This window comes from Calonectris borealis, chromosome 8, assembly GCF_964195595.1.
Source record: "Calonectris borealis chromosome 8, bCalBor7.hap1.2, whole genome shotgun sequence".
Taxonomy (NCBI): domain Eukaryota; kingdom Metazoa; phylum Chordata; class Aves; order Procellariiformes; family Procellariidae; genus Calonectris; species Calonectris borealis.
Window position 1 is genome coordinate 10,253,275 of NC_134319.1, and position 16,730 is coordinate 10,270,004.

Genomic DNA, 16,730 nt, shown 5'->3' on the forward strand with positions numbered 1-16,730 from the left:
CTGGAAGATTTATAAAAGTCTGCAGATCAAAAGAGCGTGAGAACTGCTGCTATATGAAACCAAAAGTCTTAATATTTTTGTTACTGTGTCCTTTGTTACCTGATTAGCTGAATCGTCTTTGCATCGTCTTGCAGTTTTCATTACTAGCCATTAACCCCGGGATCTTTAGACTGTGGCAAGCACACGGCCCCAGGCGCCCAGTCTCCAAGTCCTGCGGCAGCGCGTCTTGAAGAAATAACCTGATCGTGCCAAGGGGCCAAGTGTTGCCCCCCCCCGAGCAGAAGGTCAGCTGAGTAGCCACAGATCATAGCTTTCAGAGACATCTGTATCACAACAGGGACCGAACTGGTATTGAACTTCAAACTAAGCAGAAAAGTAATCCCCTAAGCTGCAACTTTCCTAAATGCTGGCAGCTAGAAACTGCCAACCGGTAACGACAGTTGGCAGCTCCAGTCTGAACTGAGGTTTTTTTCCATTTAACTCTCCCATTCCCCCCAGTTCAGCCTGGGCAGCGGTACACAGATGTCCCCACGGTTGTAAGACACAGCATTTTGCACAAGACCTTGGAACTCCCTCATGAACCATCTCTTCTTAATATTAATGTTGCTAGTGGGGAATATCTTACACTGAGGCAATCCTCAACTGCATGCTTATGGTCTTCTCCACCTGCCCCCACTCCATCAAATCGGCACCTTTTGGGCAGGGATTTTCTGTTCAAGTCTCCCACTTGTGGGAGTGGGAAGCTTCCTTCGGGGCAAGCTACCAGAGCCTTGCCCCTGTCAGTCAGTCCCCGAGGAGACGCTACAACCTCAGGGCGAGGTTTCAGCAAAACAATTTGGTCATCTAGTTTTAGCAGCAGAAAGATACCTACCACTGCCGGAAAATCCCCTGTTTTCTCATCCCTTTCAGGCCAGCTCTGCAAATCTTTCCAGAGTAAGGTTTCAAGTTCAGTATGTTGTTTACTGGAAACCTAGACATGAATAAACAACCCATTTTGTGACAAAACTTTACACAAAATGTGGAGGCTTACTTTAAAATAAGCCTGGCAACCTCTTAGTTTCTTTTATAAAGAATACTATGCTGTGCCAATCTCCTTTAAGAACACAGTCTCCAGTACAGCACGTAGGCATGTGCTGCAAAGCAGCAGAATGGCATTCAGGAAATCCGCTGGTGATTGAGCAAGGAAGCATGAGAAATCAAGACAAAAAGCGTCTCCAACAGCAGCTCTGCGCAATAGGTTTGAGTTTCCTAGTTCACTTCAAGTCCCCTTTCTTTCACAGATGTGCCAAATGAATTATCACTACACAACTATACGAATAGAGTAATTTGATAAACCTATATAATCAAAAAAAGGTACCAATTCCACAGGCATTTGCCTGATCCTATCCTGTGCCTAACAGGGTCTTCAGGACTTCAGTTTTGATGGAGCAAACTGAACTTTTATACACATACCTGCTTGTATGCGGCCGCGCAAAGTATCTAACTCTAATAAATACATACTTTATATAGATAGACATATATGAAAAATATCCCTTTTGACAGATAACTGTAAGCCAAGCACTCATATTACGCCACAGAACAAAGTTTATTGATCTCCTCAAATTCTTTGTACAGTTTTGCTGCTAAACGAACACAACACATTGGCATATTGCCTTTAATCTTTATTTCAATCTTAAGTCCAACTTGAAAGAATTGGTAACACATTTAATGGCATCTTCAATAAATAAAATGACAAAAAAAAATCTAGTCTTTGCACAGACACATTACAATCCACTCCAAATTCAATATTGCCAAAACATTGGTTTTTTCTAAAAACTTGCTTCAAAGGGTTTTTTTTCTTTGTTTCAGCACTTAAATACAGAGAAAAGTATATGATGAGAGAAAACAGATACTCTATTCTGAACAGAACTTGTAAAAACCAGTAACTTAGAAACAAAAGATAATTAAATCTCTCTAATGATATTAAAGAATCCTGTTTGAAGTCTTTTTGGAAAAACCCTGATTCTAACCTTCATATCAAAACATGCAGTTTCACTGGATCCTATCCTATGTCAGCATACTTATACAATAAGAATGAAATTCCATGATTTTTTGTTTTTTTTTAAGGGGAAATTCATAAAGCAAAAGCATTAGCCTCCCACACTCACAGAAGTAGTCATGGTCCGTATATTCTGCAGTAGTAAACAGCTATTTGTGCTCAGTCCGTTGTTTGAACTCTTACCATACTGGAAAAAACCCTTTGTTTCTGTTGTACCCAACTCTTCCCCAGTCCGGCGGCCTCAAGAACCTCAGCGAGATGAGAATTCATGCACACACAAATCCGCCTGCACAGATCAGATTGCAGGATGAGGACCAACACGTCTGATTCTAATTAGAAGCTAGGCTTAATTTAAAGCTTTTCCTAAATAGAGAAAGTCATCAATAAAGAAAAGCTGAACCCCAAGATTTCCAAATTGCAATTCCCTGTAATTTGTAACATCTATTAGCATATCACAAACCAATTACAGTGTCAGTTAATGTAGGAAGAACCACTCTATCACTAACATTAATTAACACACTCATCTTCAAGCCTTCTGGAGCCTTCTTCCGTGAAAGCTTAGGGCATGCAAGGAATGCATGGCTGGGCCCCCACTGACCTATGCATACTATATAGGGGAGAGAAAAGGTTACTCTAAACAAAAGGCAGAATTACACCACATCTGTACAAACATTTAAACCAGTTTGTTTCAGCTAGTTATCTGCTTATCCCAACTATCGCTGCTGACTGTACTCGGCTAATTCAAGAGAACGTGATGAGGCAGGACCCAATTTGTTTAAGCGAATGGAACTTTTTTCTGCAGGTATCTTCCCCTCAGCTGACTACATCATAACAAAAGTGCAATAATTTACAATCTTTTCAAATAAACAGCTATTAAAATTATACAATTTTAGGGAAACAAATTCACTAGTTGAATGATAAAAATATTTCCCCAGGTAACAAACCTTAAAGCATTCAGTAACACAGTATTTCAATAATAATAATTATAACAACACAAAATCCCTTCCACTTGTTAGAAAAGACAGAACCGTTAGAAGATTTTGCTTATTGTACACTATTTAAGAGTTTTGCCATCTTGTGAAGACCATAACTGTAATTAAGAATATAACTATCATTTAAAATAAATGAGTATGGAAATACTGACCTGACTTTGAAATTATATTCTTAACCTTTTGCAAATGAAGACAAGGTAAAGCCCAGGGCCATGTCATCCAGGTACTCAAGAATTTACAAGACAGTTTACATGCAGAGTTATAAGAAAGCACCACTTTCCATAAAGTACTTTGTATGTCTATTGCTGAAGAGCATATTAAACAGTTTTGTGAGAACTGCTAAAACAGATTCTCACATTAACTGTAGCTTGACTTACAGAAATCAGGTTTGGTGATAACAGGGAACGTCGTGACAAAACTATACTCTGAAAAAATATCTGCTAAATTTGGTCCAAGCATCCGAAAAACAAACAAGGACACACAGGTCCCTCATTGCTTAATGCTGCTGTTTAGTTGATCCTTAAAAAAAAAAAAAAACAAAACAAAACATGTATGGCAATAAGGAATAAGAAGGGCTGCCCATGATAGGCACAGAACTGTGACAGAATAGTCGCTTCAGAGAGATGTTTTAACTGTGGTTTTGCCATATGAGTAACTGAACTTGTACTAATGGAGAACCCTGAAATTTGTATACTATAGCCACAAGAAATGATTTCCTATTTAAAAAACAGATCCATTTGTAATTAACTGCTTTTCCAATCACCATTAGATATGTGAAAAACAATTAAAAAATCTTTTAAAACAATTACAAAGAGTGGACTGCAGTAGCAGCTATTCAAGCAAGATTCACGCACAAGTTTAAATGAACTTTCAAGCTGGGAATTAGCCTTCTTTGTCGAAAATTTGTACAACTTTTTCAAAAACCTAAAAAGAGAGAGAAGAATATGAAGTGTAAGTCAAACAGTTACTTCAAGTTAAACCAGCACACACAATAATGGACAGTATTTTTAAAAATATGTAGTTTTTTCTTAGAACATTCACAGTAATTCTTTAATGGTGAAATTGGCATCAATTCTGGGAAACTGAGACAGAAGAGCAATACTACTTCAGAAAAGCAAAAGCTCATGAAAGTGAAAAAGACAAGACACTGTTAAACACAGAAACACTGAAAATGTGTTTAGTCCAGCTCATATGCAAGCAGAATTAATTGATTTCTTAAAGTTATTCATATCTTAATCAGTTCTTCAAGAGTCAAAATGAGAGTTCCACAAGCTCCCTCGGTAATACACATCAGTACTTAATTAGCACACTAACCACACACACACACATCTCAGAAGAATGCCAAAAATATGTACCCTGCCACTGTCATCACTATGGTTTTTTGGCTTATATACTTACTTCATCAACAGATTTAGAGGCATCCACTTTTCTGACTTTTCCCATTCTCTCATATAAATCTATTATAGGCTTAGTAGACTGCAGATATGTATGAATTCTAGGAGAAAGCACAGGGGAAAAAAGCATTACATAGTAAAATATAAACAGAAGGGAACTGAAAAGTTTTGAAGATAGTACCTCTTTTCCAGACTCTCCCGATTATCATCACTCCTACCACTGCTCTTGCCTCTTTCAAGACAGCGGCCAATACATATCTACAAAAAAACATCAAAAGGATGATCACACCAAGAACGCAAGGTGGAACACAAGCGGGAACAAAACAAAAATCCTGAAAATCTAAATAGGCCTGACACACAAAATACTGTCCAGATCTGGTGGATGTAACCAGAATTCACATGGAAGGTTAGATTCTTCCAGAGAAAAAGGACGATAGCTTTACATTTCATCCGTTCATTAAAATAGGGGCTCTTAAAATGGGATTGGGGTCAGTGGAAGTAAAAGTAACATCAAGCTCTGTGCTTCGACTGGGTCTCCAACTTGAGACATTTAAAGAAGAAAATTACCTGATCTTCAAGGATGTGTTCAGACTTTCTGAAAAGCAGCTTGTCAAATTAGACTACTAATATATGCCTGCACTGAAAGAAAGTCACTGTATGTTCTCCCAAGAATTTTGTAAAGCTACATACTAAGTTATTGTAAGTTAAAATGTTCTTATTTGACACTGCTGTAACAAAGACTTAAAAATCAAAATCTAAGTAAAAACTGAAGAACTAACCACAGTTAAAAGCTGCCCAATGAACTAAGTTTTGAAACAAAGTTAAGTAAGCAACGCTGACACATGTACACTTCATGAATACATTTATCCTACTCATGCAAGAGGACAATGGTTAAAAATTATTTTTTCCTACAAAGTACATCCGTAGTAAAAAAAACCCAGAAGATCATGTAGGCATTGTTGTCTATTTTTAGATCTAGTAAAAAAATTAGAACCCCCAAATTAACACCCCACCAAGTGAAAAAATTCATTTAATCTTATTTAAGTTTTAAATAGAAAAAAATAACCCCTCACTTGTTCTTTGAGATTAAAAAATAGTTGCAATTAAGTAAAAAAAAAAAAAGTAACAAAATTTCTCAGGAAATTGGGGAAAAGGGTAAATGGAAGAAAGTCAGCTTAAGGTGCTGGGATTCTCCTATCAGTTTTTATGCTTCAAGGGCACTGACATATTAAAAAGACAGCATATCATGGCACTTGTTAAATGAATATAATGTATCACTGTCAAAATGCCCTTGTAATCTAATGACTTGCTGAATAAAATGTTGATTACTGGCTATCCTATAGCACAGCTCATAGCTATGAAAATAAAGACTGCTGCTGCCAGCACTCTAGAATTAAAGCAGACATTGCTATCAAGTTCATTTTGGACTAAACAACAGTTACTAAGAGTAAACAGAGTAATGTTTTCTGAAAATTAACCAAATAATTTTCTATAATGTATTTAAAGTTTTTACAAATTTTCCTTAAGAATGCAATTGCCTGAAGTACTTCTTCAATATAATTTATTCACACATGATTACACCAAGTGCAATTAGCTGCCTGCTATTTCAAAAACATGCAGTTTTTCATCTGCAAGTTGCCAAAAAATCCTTGAAACTCACAGACCAAGTTTTCCTTCTACTCTTACACTAGTCCATTAACTACCTGACGGAGTTTGTTGTTTTTCTTGAATGATTCTTACAATATAGCAAGAAAGGAAGTTACAGAATAACACACTTCATTACCTCATTGTCACAATCAAAAAAGAGAACAAAAGAAACATCTGCCTTTCCATCCATAGTTTTATTCCAGCCCTGAAGATTATCTTCATTCCTGGGAAATCCATCAATCAAGAACTTGTTCTTCTGGGAATTGGCAGCCATTGTTTGATCCATAGCCTGATAAAAGAGAATTCAATTCATGATCTCCTGCACATACAACCATTTATCTACTTATTAAATTACCCCCATAATGTTGACATGGTAAGTTGAGAAGCATTTACCTTAGGATTATTGCAGATTTACAAAATGTATTTTTGTTTCACCTTCAATGCATGCTAATTAATTCACTGATGTACCAATATAGCCTTCTTTCAAACTGAATTCACTATTTCATAAAGCTCAAAATCTCATAAGACACTACCCCAGCTTTAAAGTTAATTTTCTACAAGATACTGGAAAGTGCCAATACACAGTAAGATGCCAAAACATCCCTGATCTAGAGTTAATTCAGATAAACTCCAGATAAATTTAGTGCCATGGGCAACAGAAGCCTTTTCTGTCTTAAACGAGATACTCTGGTTGTCTTCCTGGACCTCTAATAAGGATAAAGGCTGGAGCTTTTCCTTCCACAGGAACATTAGCAGGTGCTCTTCTCCTTCACCTGGCTATTTATTTTGATAAAACTTACAGAAACTTAGTACCTTTAAGGCCTCTACCCTCCAGTCAAATATGACTGAGCTGACTAAGAGGTCCAAAAGCTAGTTAAGGGAAATAAGAAATACAGAGTTTCATTGATTTCCCTAGAGCTACTAACAAAAAAAAAAAAAAAAAAATCCATTCTCACAGATCCCCAGGTATTAGAGGCCATCACCTACTGCCCTCCAACTAGCCAGAAAGAAACCTGAGTAATTGCTAAGAGGAGCCCAGCAGGCGATGTGCACGTACGTGTCTGCCATTTCATACTACTCACATCAGAGGAAAGGCGATTCTTCCAGAATACAGCCACTGCTTTGTTGCTTAGTCTGCAAGAATGAACCAGCAAGGAAATAGCCCTTTCCTTACCCTCTTCAGCAAGCTGATTGTTATTTCAACCGGTACAATTTCCCCCTCCTTAATGTAGTTCTCAATGAGTTCTCCATACTGTGAGCCTGGCCTTTTTCGTTCATCTCGAAGGAGGTCACCAGCAGAAAGGTGCGTGTAGCCATATTTCTGAAACGTGCAGAACAAACAGGCATAATTCCCTTGAATTAGTACACATGCAAAGTTAACATCAGTCAACAGTGTCAACCACATTTATCTTCACATTACAACAGAAAAATACAGGGAATAGCAACTTGCTAGTGACAGATCTATTCCATCTTCAGTGTGTAAGCTGACAACACAGCACGCTCTGCACGCACAGAAAGCACAGCAGGAGAGAGATTCTTGGGTAAAATGCTCAACAGGGCTTTGGTCAGGTATTTGTGTACTGTTTTCACAGGTAATTTTTTCGTGTTTGGAAACGCGACTATCTCAATGCCCCCAAGGGGCTTCCTGCAATGTTACACTGTGCAATGAGATGTTTAACAATCACCAAATTAGATACAAGCTATACCCCATCCTAACAGTTCAACTACTTGAAAATTGTAAGTGGTTATCAGTTACTGAGTCAAGTCTTGATTTACAAAGTGAAAAAGTTGAGATAGTGCCTTTCTTTGCTATGTTAAGCAATAGGTTTGTAATTTTATCTAATTCACTACTTAAAGAAAAGCACGAGGTGATTCCAGGTCTTTTGGAGCTGGAGGAATGTTTCAAGCACAGCATGAGTCAGAAATTCTTACCTTCCCATTGTGGTTCTGGAACCAGCTTCCTCCTCTACCTTTGTCTAATCACTTACAACTCCGCATCTAACACTGCAGCTACACAAACAGTCCTACACATGCACTCCTCCAAAACCAGCCCTGCATGCCTGCCCCTGCTACCTCCTTCCCCGGGATGAACATGACAAACTCGGAGCGCAGCCCTTGGCGGAGGCTAGTGCCTTCTCGTAACGATGATGTGGCAGATGAAGGTAAACAGCTACACTGGTCCCACCCTATGTCACGCCGGGTACAGTAAACAGAAAGAGAGCAGAGAGATCACGTCCAAATCTATCAACTTGATACCAGTATGCAGGAAAACAGCAAACACCATTACTCTTTTCTTTCACCTCAAACTACATCTAAAAAAGGTTGCTAATGCAAAATACCAATAAAAAGTATTTATTACACTTGAATTTCTCAAGCATTTACCATCATAAATAGACACCTAGTGCAAACATACAAATACACTCTTACCAAAAAGAAATGCATTGTTATAAAGGAAATTTCAGAGCACAAAACGATCATTTTCTCTGCTCATTTAACACCACAAGAAAACTAAGTATACTATGCTCCTTGACCAAATATAGTCCATAAAAACAGGAAATAAAGGCACCTCCTTGGTGATTACGTAAGCTAGCTATACCTCCAAAACAGAGTACACCTATACATACTCATCCTAAAGTTTTTACGCAAAACAAAAGCAGCAGCAAAAAACTTCAGGGTTATCAGCTTGGCTGCAGCAACATCCAAAGCAAATTTCAAAAAAGGTGTCTGAGCAGCATAATAATGTGACTACACACTTTTTAAGGCTGCGAACTTGGGATTTAAAAACTTGGCTACTGGACTAAGTACAACAAAAATATTACACAACCCACTAAGTGACTTTAAAAACATTTCAGTTGCTTTCCAATTTCACCCACAAAAGCGTGGAAAGTTAGTTCTGCCATAGTCATAATTTAAGAAGGGATATAATTACCTAAATCTCCAAAACTCTACACTGCTGGCAAAAAAAAGAGAAGCAAGATTTTGCTCTAAATAACTGTGAAGAAAAAGCTCCACAGACATCCTCTATAAACTCACTGTACTCCTGCTTTAATGCTGCATTTGGATATGCCTATTTAATTGCAAATCTAAATATTAACTATGAACTACAGAAGCCATAAACCAGAATAAATCTTTCCTTACAAGCAAGAAACCTTACTCTGCTGAACCCTAAATTAACATGTAGTTCTTCTTGCTAAAGTTAAAGAATGATGGTATTTTTAACATCAAGTTTCTACAAAAGAGAAAACAGGAGGAAAATATAATCCCTTCGGTTTTAGAGGATTACCAAACCATTTAATTTTCCTTGGCATTTCCCTTTTCATGCATGAAAACGAAATTGAGTCAGACAACTTTTGGAATTCTCTGTCTTTTACAACAGCAAAGTAAAATAGTTTTTAACGGCTGAACAGGAAAGTAAAAGATAGAAGTGTTTTAAAGTGCTGTTGTATAAATAGACTTGTTTGAGATAATAGTAAATTGTATTCTTGAGTAACCTTCAGAATGGATTAACCAGGCAATAAGAAAAACAAACCTCTCCTTCAGGGGCAAAACATCTATTTGTTAACTGTACTGTGTCAAGAGCCAAAGAAAACATGTCGGTTTAAACAATGCAAACAAGCACAGAGAAAGGCTTGGCTGCTGCTCCATACACAGAAGGCTTCAGAGATGTAGGGCTCACGCTACTCTTGCCAGTTTTAATCAATGCGTACAGGACACAAAGTTTTCTTTCATCTTAGGTGAGATAAACCCTCAGCAAGCTTCCCGAATTGGAGAAAATCGTCACATCCCCAAGAGCTTGCAAGAGAGACTGTGACGTAACTGCACAAAAACCAGGGTAACACGGTCTCGAGTCTTGCCAAGGTTTGCATTGTGCCAGCATGACTTTCCAGCAGAGCCAAGTACATCTTGATGCAATCCCCAGAACGTGACTTGTTGCAACTACTGCCTAATTCTCCTCCTCCAAAATCAGAAAGGGAGAAGGACTGTGGCTGCCAAACAATGAAAAAGCAGTTTCTCCACTTCTTGAAGGATGCATATATGCTAGATTCATAATGTGAGACTGAAAGGAAGACCTGAAATAGTAAGCAGGTTAAAAAAATTTTCCAAATACTTGGATGCCAAGCACCCAAAATCTGGACAGATTTTTAGATTACAGAGAAGAAAAAAGAAAATATACAATTAACTATTCAAAAACTTGTTTCAGAGATAATGTTTTCTGCTATGCTAGCAGACTGGTGTGCTGTTCTGTAACAAGAAAAAAAGATTAAATCAGTAAGTTGCTATTACACAAGTTCTCATTATTTTTAAAACTATTTTTATATTTGGAGAACTGTAATCCAAATCTCTTACAAAAATTAACTATGAATGAAAAAGATAAAAATCAGCTGTCTTCAGCACCACTGTAGACATCTTCCTCCTTTGCTTTCAAAAAAAAAAAAAAAAAAAACAAACACAGTGATGTGGAAAGACAAGCTCAAGTTTCCATCAACCCCATCATAGAGGTGTTACTCAGAACAGCACTTAGCAGTACTGTACAGAGCAGAGCAGAACATCGCTCGCTTGTTTGTCTCACAGGGGCCTGGTAAATCAGTCCCCAAGCAGCAGGACAAACTGGGACGTGCGAGCTGTATGCTCCACATCTCCAAATTACAACCCGAGACTGCACTCTCCCTGGCATGCCCTTCTCTCCCCTGTCCTATAGCCACTTCTAGCTTTCCTCTGCCAGCCAGGATTTGCAATTTCCACTCCATAGACAGAACATGCTTTGTTTTCAGTAAATAAAATAAATAGATGAATACAACTGAAAAATACATGAGTCATATTTGTGTCACACTTGAATAAGGCGGAGTCTGCCGTAGCAATCTTCTCGAGGCAGTAAGAAAGGATCAGCGGTGTGCAGCAGCTGCTGCCGGGACTCCTTACACAGCCAGCTTTCGAGGGGCACAAGGTTTATTTCTGATTCAGCCCTGTGTGGTCCAGCAGCACATCTCTCCACTAAACACACAGCTTGAGACTTCCTTAAGTGAGCAGAAGCCAAGAAAAAGCAAGAGAAACACAAATGACTACTTTGACCTTGACTCCTATTTTGGCTTATCATTGTTACTCTGAAAATGAAAGTCACAGGGCTCAAGATCTAAACAAATAAAATACAAACCTTTATTGCCCTAGTTCTGACCTGTCATATCTTGGGCAACCTTAATAAACAACCGAAATTTGCTACATACACCATTCAAGAACTAGTTAAAATAAAAATAGAACAGTGTAAAGCCTGCAGCCTTTGTATTCTTTTTTTTTAACCTAAAAAGTTTTTGTCTGTCCTATTAGCAATTAGCACACGGAATTAAAACTTTGGGGTATAAACTATAACACAGTAATAGACCTTCTGTCTGCTTATTGCAATAAAAAAAATTGAAGACATTTTCTTAGTTTGAAATATGTTCTTGCCTCTGGGAGAGGAAAAACAAACAAAAAACCACATTACCAAAACAAAACGCACAAAGGAGATCCCACTGACAGTGCCCCCAGGGAAGGGGGCGGCAAACAGAGCACCCCAGTGCTTCAGGAATGCTGAGCTCAATAAAAGGCACCCAGTAAGTTCAATACCCAGTGTTCTGCAAAATGGAAGCGTATAGGGATAAATCTTCAGGGGGTAGATTTAAACGATCACTCACCATGTTTTTAAAAAAGCTCCAAAGTTCAGAAATATAAACTTATATTCCAAAAAACAACTATGAGAACATAAGGCTAAGTAGAATACTATTACTTGGCACTCTTGAAAGAGATTTCAGAAGTTGAGTTTAAAGCAAACATTTTTAAAAACGTGTTTATTTCACAGAAGTTAACGCTGTTTCTCAGCGGACTTCCAGAAGACAATTAATACACGATGGCAAACCTAAATCCACTGCTACTTTCAGAGGAATGTTTCTGATACAATGAGTTGTTCTTTGCATTGTTTTTTTCACCCTAGGAAATCTCCTTATCATATATCCCAAAGAAACTTAACAGCTTTGTCCATTCGGATATTAACTTATGCTCTTATGAAAGGAGAGGGCTCAGCATCCCACCTTGTGGAATTAATTTTAGATTTAACCACAAACATAGAGGATAGGGCTGTGGTGGCAGTGAATTATATTTTAGGTACACAAAGAGGGATGTCTTGCATACCCCAAATCCCTACAGAATCACCTTGCCAAAACAAACAAACAAAAAATACAACTCAAATCTTGCTTGGAATAAAGACAAGTGATTTAGTTACTATTCTTCCCACCAACCAGAGAGCTTTGCATTTTAGGCAAAGGTTGTAAGGATTTAAAATTTAAGTACATGAAAGCATATTTTGTGCAGATTTGAAGAATTCATTTTTTTCCCTGACTTTACCACAACCATTTTATATGCAAAGTTCAGAAGTCAGCAATAAAACACATTCATTTTGTCCCACGCGCACACCTTACTGTCACAGAAGATACAAACACTGTGGAAAGCATGAAGGTTATTGCAAGAACCTGCATTCAAATGACATCACTCAACTACCTGCTGAAATATTATGCCTCACACGACAGCTACGCAACAGTCCCAGATGATGGCAAGCTCCACCTAAACGAGCTGTGGAAGGTTTCAGGAGTTAACCTGCAGAGCTGGAAGGCAGAGGATAAGAACTTAAGAGGGAATTCGGCTTCATCCCTTCCTAAATAGGAGGAACTGGTCCAGAGCAGCAGTTCTGCTGAATTTGCATCTCAGTGACAATTCTGTGAGTTTGTGGAATGTGCACGAGTCTTCCCTCCGTATCGGAGAAAACCAGCCTGGTTCAGCCGTCTCCTCCAACCTTATCTGCAAAGATAAAGCAACCTAATCGCTTACCTGCTGTTCCCTTTCATACGCTGTGTCAATACCCATTTCCGCTTGTTATTCCGTCTTCTTCCCTCAAATCATTTCTCCATTTGGTCCAAATTTGGCATGAATACATGCATTCTCCAAAATGAGGGACTCCAGCACACACATAACAAGCAGTTATGATTTAGGCTAGTACTTAACAAATACATATTTTACCTACAACATGCGATAGCCATCTCCCTTTCCTGGGAATGTAAAGCATAGTCAGCAAAACAATTACAACAATTTCTTTGAGAAATCGTTCCCAGGTAGTACATAATACTCCCTTTACTCTACAAAACACAGCTGCCCTTGGTTTGTTAATAAAATCATTTAATGCTAAAGATCTCACCTCAGCAAAGTGAGACTACTACTACATGCGATGTGCTCTGTCCCAAATCTCTAGTTTGAATAGCAACCAAGAGATATTTATAGCTTTTACTGACTTTTCGTTCAGCACAAACTTCAGATTTACAGCAAGATACTGGGTCAGATTCATTCCAAATGTAAACTAATATTATTCAGTCCATTTACAACAAGAATGAATGAGGTTTATTATTACTCTGCTACAGCCCCTTTTCTCTGTGGCAAGTTGCCAACAGGGTTTAAAATCCGAACAAAAATACACTTTCAACCTAAAGGCAGCATTGACTGCGTACAGGCTATTCAACCGCCTGCACCAGGGCTCTCTGGGGGGCTGCCAGGGGCCAGGCCAAGGATGTGTGCTTAAAAAAGGTGCTGCTCCCCAGTACCTCTGCTGCATTTCATACACGCTTCCCTGTTCACATCCCCTTTTTCTAAAGTTTTCCAGCAGGCTCGCATCAGTCCCAGTCTCCCTTCAACTACCGCAGACCCTGTCCCCCTTCCTCTCCCCCTCAAAGTTTAGCCAGTGGCTCCTGTAGAGATGTCTGAGCAAGCAGGAAGGCTGTCCACTGCAGACAGCGGGTCCGAGAGCTTTCTACTGTCAGCTCACTGACTTCAATTAGCTTCCTTCCAAGCAGTGAACAGGATTAGCAGAATTAAAGCAAATTTATATTTATTAGTATTTGGACTTCCCTTTCCAGGCTCAGAAAGAAAATAAATACAGTACAATCAAAGTTAACTTTCTTCTTTCATTTTTAGCTGCAAATACAATTTGAGTAGCAATGACTCATTTGAACTTCTCCTAATAAAGTGGTCTATATCTAATTATATAGCCCATCAAGCCAAAGGCATTTATATTTCTAAACATAGGCCAGTGGCCACACAAGGTACTTCAGCCCTGAGGCTACATTAATGGTTTGGTGAAAGCCATTAACGACAGCCTACAAGATTCCCCTACAGTTTAAGCTCATTTGTTTGCTATGTGCCAGGGGCAGAGTTTGACTTTACCAAAAAGGCTTTATGAGCACTATGAACCTTTCATCCCACAATTTAATTTAATGAATAAGCCAGTTTGAATGAGAGTCTGTAATTTGAGGTTAAAATCCTTCAGAACTAAAGTCATAACGGCATTTTTCAGTCTGGACCAAATTCGCATAACTTTGTTATACAACACCGAGGACTGGGATATAATGGCAGCGTGGATAAACTGTAACAGCACTGCCAGAGCATCACCAGAATAGACGACACACAGAACATGTCAGTGCCAGGAGTTGTAGGGTTTTTTTTTCCACCAATAGTTCAGAAACATGGGCATTGCTACAGTTCTTAGTCATTTCTTTCAGTGCTTGTATGGATAAACTTTGATCCTACATTGCTTTCAATAAGAAAAATATATACAACTGCTCAGGAAAAAAAAAAAGAAAGAAAAAAAAATCTGTTTCAAATCCAACATAACACACATTTGGAAGCATTCAACCTTAACTACTTCTGTAGTTATCCACCTGAATACAATGCAATTATCCCTGGGTTTTTTTGTTTTTAAATGGACAGTACTACACCACGTAGCATTCACCATTCTTTCTTAGATACTTGTTCTACCTCAAATGGCTGTAAAAATGTATTTGAAAAACTGAAAATGTGAAAAACATAGCAGAAAGTCTTCTCAACCTATACTCTCCGTTTTAGGCTCTTTGAAAAGAGAGAACAAGATTAACCTTCTATGGGGTCAGGACATCTTTTGACCTCTGTCATATTCTGTCATAGAACAAAATTTTAGTTCTATTTTTAACATTTTACATTCACGACTTACGGGGATGGCACCGGGTCAGCAAGCCAACACCCTGCAACATCTACTGTACCAGCTCGTACGTTTATGGCTTCAGAAGACATGGACCTTGATCCCACACATTTGAAGTCAATGTACTCCCAACCACTGTAAACCACCTCGCCCTCACTCCCAAGCCACCAAACCGGCAACCCGGGGCGTGCAGGTGGCAGCCCCGCTGTCACCTACGTGGCCACGCAGACCTGTACAGTGCCACCCCCGCGGGCCGGGCTGCAAGGCCGGCCTGACAACGCACCACCGCCCAGGCAGCCAGGACCGCCGTCCTGCCCCTCCGCCAAGGCGCAGCAGGCGACCGGTGCTCCCGCCCGAACCGCTGCCGTTAATGCCACGCTGGGGCGGCCTCCCAGCGTCTCCCACTGCCCAGGGTGGGTGCCAGCGCAGGCAGACCACCGGTGGAGTGGGATCCCGGGGGGGCTGAGGAAAGAAAAGGAGAAAGAAAAAGGCCGGCCCCTGGCCAGGCCGCCTGACAGGGGCTGGACGGCGAGCGGAGGGGCTGGAGCGGGGGCTGCCCCCACCCCTTCACCACTTAACGGGGAGATGTGGGTCAGTTATTTTTATGCGATCGCCTCCACGGGGCGGAGGGTGGATCGAGCCTAGACAAGAGCCCAGACCGCCGGGGAGATGCGGGGCCCGCGCCGGGCGAAGGAGGGTTCGCCCCCCCACGCGACCTCCCCACGGAGAGGCACGGTACCACTCCCAGCGTGCCCCGCGGCCGCCCCCGCAGAGCCCCCCACAGCCGGAGCCCCGCGGCACGCCGGGACGCGTAGTCCCGTACCCCCCCCACCGGCGGCGGGTCCGCTGCCCTCACCTCCACGATGCGAGCGCACTGCGTCCCCTTGCCCGCCCCGGGCCCGCCGAGGACGAAGACGACGACGGGCTTCATGAGGAGAAGGAGGCGGCGGCGGAGCAGCAGCAGGACAGCGGCGGCGGGGCGGCGGCCAGGGGGCGGCCGTGGAGCGGGCGGGGAGCGGCAGGCACCGAGGCCGGAGCTGGGGCCGAGGCAGAGCCGCCGCCGCGCACCCGCTTCTGAGCTGTCCCCGCCGAGGGAAAGTGCTTCCGGGTCCCCGGCGGCGCGCGCTGACCGGGAGGGGCGGGGCGGGCACGTGCGCGCAGGGCCGGCAGCCGCGACTCTCCCATCGGTCGCCGTCCTGCCCCCCGGTCCGCCGTCCTGCCCGCCGCTGTGCGGCCTGCAGTGCGCCCTCCTCCCGGTCCGGTGTGCAACCTGCCATGCACCGTCCTCCGGTGAACACTGGCCCCGAGCAGTGTGTGACCGCGGGGATCGGGGCGAAGCGGCCGGGCCGTGCCGCTGCTGCGGGGGCCGCCGCAGTGAGGGACATGCCGCACCCCCGACCAGCCGCCGAGCCCCCGGCGATTGTCACAAGCGTGTGCCCCGGTACAGGCTCTAACTGAGCGGCGGGCGCTGTGGGACACCCGGCTGGGAAAGGCGAGGCCGGAGCGGCGCTCCAGCACGACCGGGCAGGGGGGACGGTTGTGTCGGTTTATTCTGAAACCCACGTCAGCCGCCGCGGTCCTTTCCGGCCCGGCCCGGCGATGGCGGCGCCCGGAGGCGGCGGCGCCCCGCG

At 41.6% G+C, this 16,730-nt stretch overlaps 1 protein-coding gene across 1 annotated transcript; it reads right to left on the reverse strand.

Moving 5' to 3' along the window:
* Nucleotides 1-57: 57 nt before the first annotated feature.
* CMPK1 (cytidine/uridine monophosphate kinase 1) lies at nucleotides 58-16,220 on the reverse strand. The gene is made up of 7 exons (XM_075155819.1): nucleotides 15,956-16,220; nucleotides 7,246-7,392; nucleotides 6,208-6,360; nucleotides 4,606-4,682; nucleotides 4,429-4,525; nucleotides 3,885-3,954; nucleotides 58-2,645 (listed from the first exon to the last, which is right to left on the reverse strand). Exons 1-6 carry the CDS (start codon nucleotides 16,028-16,030, stop codon nucleotides 3,913-3,915), a joined length of 591 nt encoding a protein of 196 aa, XP_075011920.1. The 5' UTR covers nucleotides 16,031-16,220; the 3' UTR covers nucleotides 58-2,645; nucleotides 3,885-3,912.
* Nucleotides 16,221-16,730: the final 510 nt, after the last annotated feature.

What these genes read in the sequence shown, in the direction of transcription:
- CMPK1 (XM_075155819.1), bottom strand. Translation starts at nt 16,030, where the DNA reads ATGAAGCCCGTCGTCGTCTTCGTCCTCGGCGGGCCCGGGGCGGGCAAG. An exon ending in TTTTTGATTGTGACAATGAG is followed by an intron (nt 4,683 to 6,207) that starts GTAATGAAGTGT and finishes GTTTTTTTGTAG; the next exon opens with ATATGTATTGGCCGCTGTCT. An exon ending in CCTCTAAATCTGTTGATGAA is followed by an intron (nt 3,955 to 4,428) that starts GTAAGTATATAA and finishes CTCTCTTTTTAG; the next exon opens with GTTTTTGAAAAAGTTGTACA.